The sequence below is a fragment of the Schistocerca gregaria genome, chromosome 1, assembly GCF_023897955.1.
Source record: "Schistocerca gregaria isolate iqSchGreg1 chromosome 1, iqSchGreg1.2, whole genome shotgun sequence".
NCBI lineage: Eukaryota > Metazoa > Arthropoda > Insecta > Orthoptera > Acrididae > Schistocerca > Schistocerca gregaria.
This window is the reverse complement of record NC_064920.1, coordinates 525,695,061-525,707,530: the sequence shown is the minus strand read 5'-3', so window position 1 is coordinate 525,707,530 and position 12,470 is coordinate 525,695,061. Positions and strand designations below refer to the sequence as shown.

Below are 12,470 nucleotides of genomic sequence, written 5' to 3'. Positions count from 1 at the left end.
GTCTGGTGCCTAACTTCGTAGTCTTTTCTTTTCCATGTTTGCTATTGGTTTATTTATCGATTGTCATTATTTATTTGTGTTTCACTGCTGCTATTTGAGTTTACATATTGTCAGTTGGACGCCAGAGAACGGAGTGACAAGTAGAGAAAACGGAAAATTTACGACATAATTTTCTGAGTTCAATAGAAGGGTGACAGTTGCGGAGACACCTAGAAACATTTGCGTTGTGTATGAGGATTATGCCAACGGACCGAGCACAACAAGAAAACGGTTTTCTCATTTTAAGGAGGATCATTTTGACATTAGTGACTCTGCACGTTGAGGAAGTCCTGTCGGGGTTAGATGAAGATCGTTTAATCGCATTAATCAACAATTATCCGTGTCATTGAGCCCAGGAACTGGCAAACGTGATGAACTATGATCATTCCATTCAACCGTCGTGCCATATTTAGGTGCGATGGTGAAGGTTCAAAAATCGGGTGCCGGGGTACCGCATGCTGTAAGCCAAAATCACAAAAATCTGTACTGGCCACTTATGCACATCTGCTTGCTTATCATCAATTGGGTCGTGAACAACACTGACCATTTCTATCCTGTAATTTTAGTGGTGCCGAAAAATGGAGACGTTATGCAAACATAAGGAAACGAAAGGAGTGTTTGGGCCCAAACATAGAAACTCCCCATGCTAAGACATGCGCGGCTCCACAGAAGATAAAGTTATGCAGCTGGTGAAGCAGCGACGGTGTGGCGTACTACGAATTGATCTCAAAAGGTGTAGCCATCACTGTTGAGATTTACTGTCAACAACTGAAACACCATGCTGACGCGATCCAAGAACACCGACTAGGAAGACTTTGTGATGTGATGTTACTGCATGGTACGGCCAGCTCGCATTCTGCTGGACTGATAAAAAGCATTATACAGGAGTTCGGTTGAGAAATCATTCGTCACCAACTTTATTCACCTGCTCTTGCGCCTTCAGATTTTCAGCTTTGCACCTACGGCTCGACGAGTTATTTGCCTCAAAATCAGGTGGTTTCTGCAGTCTCGAATCTAAAAGCTACCTTAGCGTTAATAGCTTTTGTAAATAGTGAAGTATAATCAGTTATTGATGCCTGAGGTCTCTCAACGTTACGCGTAGCTGATGTGTTTGTTAAACTTAAGGAAAACCGTAATGAACTTCTGCACCAGTCTAACACAAGACGATATCTTTTGCATTCATGTACATATGTCACTGTGGTATATTTAGCAAGTACGTTTAGGATCGAAGTTTTCAGTTGCGTCTCAATAATGCCGTGCGCCCTACACCGGATGCATTATAAAACGATAAACCTCAAGGTCAGTCAAACCCGTGACATACCACAAGATCGCGTTTGGAATTTTGTCCGCTACTCCCGCTTTGAATCGTCGCAATTTTCCCAAAGCTTTTGGAATGAAACGGTGTCTTCTTCAGAAACCCACAAAAATATTAGATACTGTGAGATCATGCAACCTTGGAGGCTAATGGTACAGAGTGTGGGCTCCTCACGGCAGACGCTTCGCTGAGGTATCTCACTGTCAAGAAATACTCTTACAAGCAGCTGTCATTTCCCTGATGCTCCGCCTCGTTGAGAGGTTGTTCAACAAAGTGAATCCTGTAAGCGAGCGGGTGAGCAAGCTGCATCAAAGTGACACCCACCAGCAATGATATGAAACGGGAACTTACAACATGTGCCAAGGTAAACATTTAGTTTCGATGTACAAGTTAAAATTCACCAGAAAATTCAACCTCTATTCACGTGGAAGATTTAATGTTTTGAAATATCACGTTTCTAATTTCCTGAAATTGTTATTTGATGTGAACAGTTTACGTTTGAGAGGAGAGACCGACTCCAGCCTCAGTCAGCATCGAAATAATTCGACGGTTAAAGATAAAAATTTGTGATGGACTGCAATCATTCCACCATCATGCGACATTTACGTGCAGTGGAGAAGGTTCGTAAATCGGATGTACGGGTACCGCATACCGTAAGGCAAAATCACAAAAATCACTCGAACCCTGAACTGTCGCTTAACAGGAGTAGTTGCCGTAACTGCCTTGGCCATCAGGATACGCTTCCCATTCGACCTAAATTCTCAGCTTGTCACACATTAGTAAAACCCACAGTCCACTCACTTACTTGATAGCAGCGAGTCCTGTATTCCCACATGAGTCTCGGACCCTGTAGCGCATCCAAAACGAATTTATCAAGGCAGTCATGCCTACAGATGTATATACTTGTGGTGTCTTTTATGTGGAGATGTCCTACACAACAGACACCACACTTATACAGGTTGTTACAAAACGGTACGGCCAAACATTCAGGAAACATTCCTCACGCACAAAGAAAAAAAAAAAATGTTATGTTGACATGTCCGGAAACGCTTACTTTCCATGTTAGAGCTCATTTTATTACTTGTCTTCAAATCACATTAATCATGGAATGGAAACACACAGCAACAGAACGTACCAGCGTGACTTCAAACACTTTGTTACAGGAAATGTTCAAAATGTCCTCCGTTAGCGAGGATACATGCATCCACCCTCCGTCGCAGGGAATCCCTGATGCGCTGATGCAGCCCTGGAGAATGGCGTATTGTGTCACAGCTGTCCACAATACGAACACGAATAGTCTCTACATTTGGTACCGGAGTTGCGTAGACAAGAGCTTTCAAATGCCCCCATAAATGAAAGTCAAGAGGGTTGAGGCCAGGAGAGCGTGGAGGCCATGGAATTGGTCCGCCTCTACCAATCCATCGATCACCAAATCTGTTGTTGAGAAGCGTACGAACACTTCGACTGAAATGTGCAGGAGCTCCATCGTGCATGAACCACATGTTCTAGCAGCACAGGTAGAGTATCCCGTATGAAATCATGATAACGTGCTCCATTGAGCGTAGGTGGAAGAATATGGGGCCCAATCAAGACATCACCAACAATGCCTGCCCAAACGTTCACAGAAAATCTGTGTTGATGACGTGATTGCACAATTGCGTGAAGATTCTCGTCAGCCCACACTTGTTGATTGTGAAAATTTACAATTTTATCACGTTGGAATGAAGCCTCATCCGTAAAGAGAACATTTGCACTGAAATGAGCATTGACACATTGTTGGATGAACCATTCGCAGAAGTGTACCCGTGGAGGCCAATCAGCTGCTGATAGTGCAGGCACACGCTGTACATGGAACGGAAACAACTGGTTCTCCCGTAGCACTCTCCATACAGTGACGTGGTCAACGTTACCTTGTACAGCAGCAATTTCTCTGACGCTGACATTAGGATTATCGTCAACTGCATGAAGAATTGCCTCGACCACTGCAGGTGTCCTCGTCGTTCTAGATCTTACCCAGTCGCGAGTCATAGGCTGGAATGTTCTGTGCTCCCTAAGAAGCCGATCAATTGCTTCGAACGTCTTCCTGCCGGAACACCTTCGTTCTGGAAATCTGTCTCGATACAAACGTACCGCGCCACGGCTATTGCCCCGTGCTAATCCATACATCAGATGGGCATCTGCCAACACCGCATTTGTAAACATTGCACTGGCTGCAAAACCACGTCGGTGATGAACACTAACCTGTTGATGCTACGTACTGATGTGCTAGATGCTAGTACTGTAGAGCAATGAGTCGCATGTCAACACAAGCACCGAAGTGAACATTACCTTCCTTCAATTGGGCCAACTGGCGGTGAATCGAGGAAGTACAGTACATACTGACGAAACTAAAATGAGCTCTAACATGGAAATTAAGCGGTTGCGGACACATGTCCACATAACATCTTTTCTTTATTTGTGTGTGAGGAATGTTTCCTGAAAGTTTGGCCGTACCTTTTTGTATCACCCTAATACAGTATAAATACTCTATGTTTTCATTTATGGTGTCTTTTATTGTAAAATTTCTGCAAGTCTTCTGAGGTGCTTTTGTATATATGAGTTTTGAGCTACTTTTTCGATGTACAGTCATGTCACTTTTAGCAGACATGCAGTGAGCGTTAAATAACGTCGACCACTAAGTATATGTATTTACTTAGGGCGGTCAGAGCTTACGTGTCTAATGTGATGAAAACAGGCGTAATTTAAGGCAAAAAATCGTCTCATAAGCAAAACAGTTTAAACAACACTGAACTTACCGACAGAAACACGATGGATTTAAAGATAGTTATTATATATAATTAGATCATTACCACCAAACTGACTGATTAGCCCAATCTTCTACTTCCAAACAACGTTTCATCGATGACTGAGGTCCAGAAGTTGTTATTGTTTGCCACACGTCTGGAAAACAACGTGGGGACAAAAGGGAGGGTTACAGTTCCTATACCCGGTAGTAGCATTATGCTGTGTGATGAAACGCGTCAAAGCTTACATTTTTCTCTAGAGAAAGTTCGTGTTTAAATTCAGAGAACACTGTGAAATTTAAACTGCCTTTGAACTCACTTAATACAAAAGTTTGTGTAGAACGGCGCCCTTTTGTGAGATAACCCAAATTTTGGATCAGAGACTTTCTTCGTCGTTTTTCTGATTAGGGAAATCGTGGATATTCTTTAACTTTGTAACCACACACATTTCTCTGTGCAGTCTGTGAAAGAAAACTGCAGACACCTAATGAACCCAGATATAGGAAAGAACCTATCGTGCAGTGGACTGAACGATACGAACGATATCCTCGTAAAGAAATTACAGGTGTTGGTTCTTAAAAAGCTATTAAGAGTTTAATTAATAAGAGGAGGGTTGTCTAACTACTAAATTAATATTTCTGACTCAGTTTAATCCTAGTTTTGTGAAATTGTTCCACATGAGCACATCTATAATAACGAAGTAATATTGACACATCAACCAGAGCACTATATTACAAAGTGAGAGGGACTATCAATTATGAATACTGAGAAATATGTAAATGAGAGGATGGTTGGTTTGCCAAAGTCCACAAGTAACTAGTGGGACAGGACTGACCATTCTCTCAATAGGTCATCCTCGACGATATCTTACTGCCGTTGGGTGTGCATGATTGACCTGTTTGCGCTAGATATATGTATGATATTCTCATGTACATCACAAATTCAGTTCGGTCAAGGATGAGAATCACATCCCTGGCCAGTTGTAGAATAACAGAACATAATCAAATTTAGAAGCAACCGACCAAAAAACCCGTTGCATTACTTCCCTGTTGGCCTGGGCTGCCAAATGGTCTCAGTATAGTTGACGAGTCAGAGCTTTGAGTTCTGCATACGGCGGAGTCTTCTGGTAGCCACTAGTCATCTGTTGCCTTTTGATCTCTTGACTCTCAGAAACCTAAGTCCAGCCTCCAACCCGCCTCCAAGTTCAGAACATCTACTTTCTCACGTCTTAAAGCCATGAGTGCTTCCATGTCTCCACCAAAAGTGTGTCCGAAAATTTCTTTTTTCCCTCTCTCCCTTGCACATAGTCTGCACAAAAGACTACTTCATCAGGGAAAAGACCAACACTGGCGAAAGAGATAATTTTTTAAAACGTTGGTCCAGTGATGCACCTAGTAAATGTTTCATAAGTTATCGAGTTGGTGGATACAGTTCTGAGGAAACAGAGTTCCAAACTCCTAATTCTCAGATATCTTCTTTACGTCACAAACTGGGTTGTTTTCCCACCTAGCGACAGAGAGAAACTCCCTGAGAAACTGCCCACTATCGCAGTTCTACAAGTGGAGAAGAAAAGACTTGTAACACCCAATAGCTGCTGACGTGCCCGTGAGAAAGCAGAGATGTATGTCTCCTAACCAACCTGCGGCATTCCAGTTTTCTACGAAAATCATTACTGGCGAGAAACAAAATTCCATCAGACAGTTATTTGTGCAGCGAGACTGGTTTGTAGAAATAATTTATTCTGCACTTGCTGGACACGTGACAGGGTTGATAAGAGTGCCCATTTCAAACAGACTCCGTGACCCCCACACATGGCTGTGACCTACAGTGTTGACTGCTCATGCCCTACCAGTCCTGGGCTGGACATCGCAGTGCCCCGCAAACGGCTACCTGACATCTGGTGTCCAGGTTATTGCCCCTTGTCCAAGCAACCTAGTCGTTAAGGTACCCATTCACTGACCGAGCAGTTGGCCAAACTCGACTGCCGAGCTGGTCTGTCCCGAAATATTCGCCTTTGTGGTGTACATTTTTATAGTGATTGTGTCCACACTCCATCCTTTCGCCTTTGTTTTAGCACGGTAAAAACTGCCACGTGAGTGTGTGCACGTAGGGTTTGCCATGCAGACGCAGTGTGTCCCTACACAGTCAGACGGGTCAGCGAATCGCTCAGCAAGAGGTTCAGCTGAGCTCTGTCGGGCTCACATAGCACATCAAATACAAGACATGGAATTAACTACGGAGACAGAGGGAAATTTCGGTATGAATTACCCACTAGATCTTTATAATCACTGATATCATCCATATTTTCAGGACCCAATACTCATCACCAAGTGGAAACGTCATATCGGTTTCGATCAAATGAAGCGATAGTAATGACATGTGAGATGTGGGAGTCCGCCGCTTCACTAACGAATTTCAACGGTAATCAAACAACGGGGCCGGCACTGCTCGTAGCATATGGTTATATCTCCTGAAGTGATAATGCTCCATGTAGCATGATTATGAATTTGCAAGATGGTGTTGATGAGAATGAATAAGATGCCCTCCCAAGCCTTCACAAAGCCTCTGTTTGAATATGAGTGAAAGCAAAAAAATGAATCTATTACGATACTGAGGTCTTCCAAGAAGCCGAAAATGCTGCCCGCTTAAACTCTATAGAATAACGCGCGTCGTCACACTACTTATGTCACTGCGGAAATGATCAGGACATTTGGAAGGGTAACGCTTCGACATCCTACCTACAATAGCAACTTAGCACCCTCGATAGTCGTCGTTTCACATCTTTTTAAGGGACAGATGGGGAGCGAAAGCTAGGAGCTTGTTTGGCCATCACTGTGTCAATGTATTTCGGAAGCTGGAACAAAGTTTTATCTTAACGGTATTTTAAAACACTTCAGAACGATAGAACAATGAATGAAAGTAAATGAAGACCAAGCTGAAAAGTGACACAAATTGTGTAGATTAAGATATACTTGGTCTGCCCAAAAAACAAAAATGAACATTTTTAAAAATTATTGCTCGGTTAGTACCTGCATGAATATATACAGGCGGTGTGCCAGCTTCTGGTTTCGGAGTCGGATGCTCTGACTGGTTTTTCCATTGCCGTAGTTTCCCCTGGCGTCAGACAGCAGCTGCAACAGCTCTCGCAGGGCGCCACCTTTGTAGATGAAGAAAGCGACCTAAAAAAGACAGCATCAGTAATCACACTCATCACAATATAACTTACTTGTAGTCGAAGATTTCAAGTACTAATAACTATACTCAATCTGACAAGAAAATGCTAACGGTCAGGTTGCAATACATATTTTTACCAGAGCATGCAATAACGACTCAGGAAAATGACAGAATAACTGTGCTGGTGAATAAAATTGGGGAATTACAACTTATAAAGAGTCTTCCTGGCGAGAAAGTTGTGTCTGTAGTATGACTACAGGAAAACGTCGTCCTATTTTCCCAGATGTTAGGATTATTATTCGAGCTTCATGCAACTGTTGTGTTTCATTGGTAGGATTGTATGTGACGGTACAAAAAATAAAAATTAATAAAATATGGACATGGTGCTTCTAAATTGTTTGTTTAGCTATGAGAACAAATTCGTCTAATTTTTGTCTTTATAACGATGTTATTGACTTTTCTGTAAGTATCTGGGTTCAGTTTTTATTGAGTTTACTCTTATTTAATATTCCCCTTCTTCTCCGATGGCCGGAGTCAATAATTTCTTAGAACATTTCTCTTGGAGTACAGCGGTTTTTTATTAGTGAAAGATGAACATGAACAGTCACAACTCCAAGAAACTTTTTTTTATGTTACAGGTATCTGTCTGTTTTAGACCATCTTCAGGCATCACACCATGTCGATAGACGGTGGCTGTGAACGGAGCAGGCGCTACATTCCACGAACGCGAACTTCTGAAGTTAGCGTTCGTGGAGTGTACACGTGTTCCAAATTCTGTCCCTGTCGTTTCCCTTTGTGCGCCAATGAGACGATATTACAATATGCTGCTCATTAGCAGATTCGTGCATAAATCAACGATTTCCGAGTACGCATTGTTGATCTATAGAAAGACTCAGTTCTTAACCAGCCTGTCCGACGTCTCCACTCTACAGGAAAGTTGTCATTCCAGCCAGTCCACCGGCTCCATGTTTTGTCTTTCTGGAAACCAGCGCTCAGTTCCTTCATTCTGCTAAATTATTGCTGTTAAGCAGTAAGGAGTGTCATTCTTAAATTTGCAACAAGTGGTCGGTCTGTCTCTCGTGAAGACCAGCGGCGCTTTGTTTCTCGCGTAACAAGAGATCCGCGGCCTTACACCACTGTGGGCAGGGTCTTTCCAACTTGCAAACAAACTACTTTCGTCAAACAGTTAGGCTCGGCTACCTCAGCTCGGTGAACTCAAGGTAAGCTCTGCAAATTAGCCAAACTCAAGTGTTGTGTCATTTCATAGGAAGGCTGTTCGACCAAACATACTGCAAAATATTCCATTATTTAATTTTTATGCAGGGTATCCGACCAGACATACTGCAAAATATCGTCGGCTGTAGGAGTGCGAAGAATTGTGACCAAGGACAATAATGGAAAACTTAGGATTCCTGCATGCAATCTAATGTGTAATATATACATATACTAAACAAATAAAAGTTTGATAGTCACAACTGAGTTTCGTACTCTTCTGTCTTATGAAATACACATGTTGTTGTTGTGGTCTTCAGTCCAGATGCAGATCTAAATCCTACTCTATCCTGTGCAAACTTCTTCATCTCCGAGCAACTACTGCAACCAACATCCTTCTGATTCCGTTTAGTATATTCGTTTCTTGTTCTCCCTCTACGACATTTACCGTCCATACTTCTCTCCAGTGCTAAACTGGTGATCCCTTGATACCTCAGAATGTGTCCTATCTTCCGATCCATTCTTCTATACAAGTTGTGCCACAAATTCCTATTCTCCACAATTCTACTCAGTACCTACTCATTAGTTACGTGATCTACGTATGTAATCTTCTGTGGCACCAGATTTCAAAACTTTCTATTCCCTTCTTGTGTAATCTATTTATTGTCCATGTTTCGCTTACACTACACTCCATACAAATATTTCAGAAAGTACTTCCTGACACTTAAATCTACAGTCGATGTTAACAAATTTCTCTTCTTCAGAAACGATTTCCTTGCATCGTTCTACAGTCTACATTGTATATCCTCTCTACTTCGACCATCATCAGTTATTTTGCATCCCAAATTTGCAAACCTCATCTACTACTTTAAGTGTCTCATTTCCTAAACTAATTTGATCAGCATCACCTGATTTAATTCGACTACATTCCATCATCCTCGTTTTACTCATGTTGATGTTCATCTTATATCCTACTTCCAAGACACTGTCCATTCCGTTCAACTGCTCTTCCAAGACATTTGCTGTCTCTGACAGAATTAAAATGTCGTGGGCAAACTTCAAAGTTTTTATTTCATCCCCCTGGATTTTAATTAACACTCCAAATGTTTCTTTCGTTTTCTTTACTGCTTGCTCAGTATACAGATTGAATAACGTCGGGGAAAGGCTACAACCCTGTCTCACTTCCTTCCCAACCACTGCTTCCATTTCATGCCCCTCAACTCTTATAACTGCCATCTGGTTTTTGTACAAATTGTAAATAGCCTTTCGCTCCCTGTATTTTACTCCTGCAACCTTCAGAATTTGAAATAGCGTCTTCCACATTGTCAAAAGTTTTCTCTAAGTCTATAATTGCTAGAAAAGTAAGTTTGCCTTTCCTTAATCTATCTTCTCAGATAAGTCGTAGGGTCGATATTGCCTAGTGTGTTCCAACATTGCTACGGAATCCAAACTGATCGTCCTCCGAGGTCGTCTTCTACCAGTTTCCCCATTCGTCTGTAAAGAATTCGTGTTATTACTTTGCAACTGTGACTTATTAATGTGATAGTTCTGTAATTTTCACACCTGTCAGCACCTGCTTTCTTTGAGATTGGAATTATTATATTCTTCTTGAGGTCCGAGGGTATTTCACCTGTCTCATACATCTTGCTGACCAGATGGTAGAGTTTTGTCATGGCTGCCAGTAGTTCTGATGAAATGTTATCTACTCCCCGTACCTTGTTTTGTCTCAGGTCTTTCAGTGCTCTGTCAAATTCTTCACGCAGTATCATGTTTCCTGTTTCACATTTATCTACGTTCTTTTCAATTTCGGTAATATTTCCCTCAAGTACATCACCTTCCATATACTTCTTCCAGTTTTCTGCATTCCCTTCTTTGCTTATGATTGGTTATCCATCTGAGCTCTTGATATTCATACAAATGGTTCCCTTTTCTCCAAAGGTACCCTCAACTTTCCTGTAGGCAGTATCTATCTTACCCCTAGCGATATATGCCTCTACATCCTTCATTTGTCCTCTAGCCATCCCTGCTTAACCTTTTGCATTTCCACTCGATCTCATTTTTGAGACGTTTGTATTCCTTTTCGCCTGATTCATTTACTGCTTTTTTCTATTTTCTCCGTTCATAAATCGAAGTTAATATTTCTTCTGTTACCCAAGGATTTCTACTAGCCCTCAACTTTTTACCTACTTGATTCTCTGCAGCCTTCACTATTTCATCTCTCAAAGCTACCTATTCCTCTTCTACTGTATTTCTTTCCACTGTGCTTGTCAATCGTTCCCTAATGCTCTGTCTCAAACTCTCTACAACCTCTGGTTCTTTCAGTTTATCCTTAAATTACTACCTTTTTCGAGTTTCTTCAGTTTTAATCTGCAATTCATAACTAGCAATTATCCACATCTGCCCCTGGAAATGTCTTACAGTTTAAAACCTGGTTCCTAAATCTCTGTCTTACCATTATATAATCTAGCTGAATCCTTCCAGTGTCTCCAGGCCCCATCCATGTGTACAACTTTCTTTTATGATTCTTAAACCAGGGTTATGCTCTGGGCAAAATTCTATCAGGCGGATTTCTCTTTCATTCCTTACCCCTAGTCCATATTCACCTACCACTTTTCCTTCTCCTTCTTTTCCTACTCCCGTATTCCAATCCCCCATGACTATTAAATTTTCGTCTCCCTTAACTAGCTGAACAATTTCATATATCGCATCATACATTTCTTCACTCTCTTCGTAATCTGCGCAGTACTACTGTGGTAGGCGTGGGCTTCGTGTCTATCTTGGCTACAATAAGGCGTTCACTATGCCCTTTCATAGTAGTTTATCCGCGTTCCTATTTTTTTTGTTCATTATTAAACCAATCTCTGCATTACCCCAATATGAATTTGTATGTATAACCCTGTATTCAGCTCACTAGAAGGTCTGCAGTTTGTGGTTTAGTGACTAGCGTTGCTACTTCTGGATCACGGGGCCCCGAGTTCGATTTCCACCCGGGTTGGGGATTTTATCTGCCCGGAGAGTGGGTGTTTGTGTTACCTCATCTCATCATCATCTTCATAATTCTTGACAGTAGCTATATTGGAGTGTGGAAAAGATTGGATTGTAGCAAAATTGGGACTTTGTACGGGCGTTGATGGCCGCGCAGTTGAGCGCCCCACGAACCAAACATCATCATCATCCCCTGACTAGGAGTCTTGTTCTCCCTATCCACCGATCTTCACCGACTTCCACTATATCTAACTGTAACCTATTCATTTCCATTTTTAAAATTTCTAACCTATCTGCCCGATTAAGCGATCTGACATTCCACACTCTGATCCGTAGTACGCCAGAACTCCTGATAACGACGTCTTCCTGAGTAGTCTCCGCCCGGAGATCCGAATGGGGGACAATATTACCTCCGGAATATTTTACCCAAGAGGACGCCATCATCATTTGACCAAACAGTAAAGCTACATGCTCTCGGGAAAAATTACGGCTGTAGTTTCCCCTCGCTTTCAGCCGTTCGCAGTGCCAGCAGAACAAGGCCGTTTTGGTTAGTGTTACAAGGCTAGATCAGTCAATCATCCAGACTGTTGCCCCTGCAACTACTGAAAACGCTGATGCCCCTGTTCAGGAACCACACGTTTGTCTGGCCTCTCAACAGATACCCCACCGTTGTGGTTGCACCTACGGTACGGCTATCTGTATCGCTGAGGCGTCCAAGTCCCCAACCAACGACAAGGTCCACGGCTTAAATAGCCGGCATCGATCTTCTCGTCGTGAATTGGGGATAATTCAGATTTGAGAACTAGAGGAGAAGACGCGTGTGTTATGACCGAAGTGTAGGTCTTGTCTTGGTAGGGACATTTTCCAAATGTTGAAACGGGGACTTGTGGTATTTGTCTGTTTCGTGGAGCGAATAATTTAAAGTATTTCAGCTTGTGAACTCTGGATAGTTCGCATTACGC

The 12,470-nt window shown here is 42.2% G+C and overlaps 1 protein-coding gene across 1 annotated transcript in view; it reads right to left on the bottom strand.

Annotated features, from left to right (window-relative positions):
* LOC126358119 (odorant receptor 43a-like) overlaps window positions 1-12,470 on the bottom strand; it is a 79,980-nt gene that overhangs the window by 45,428 nt on the left and 22,082 nt on the right. The window contains exon 2 of the mRNA XM_050007526.1: window positions 7,167-7,316. Within this exon, the coding sequence (XP_049863483.1) occupies window positions 7,167-7,316 (150 nt within the window). The remainder of the gene's footprint in view (window positions 1-7,166; window positions 7,317-12,470) is intronic.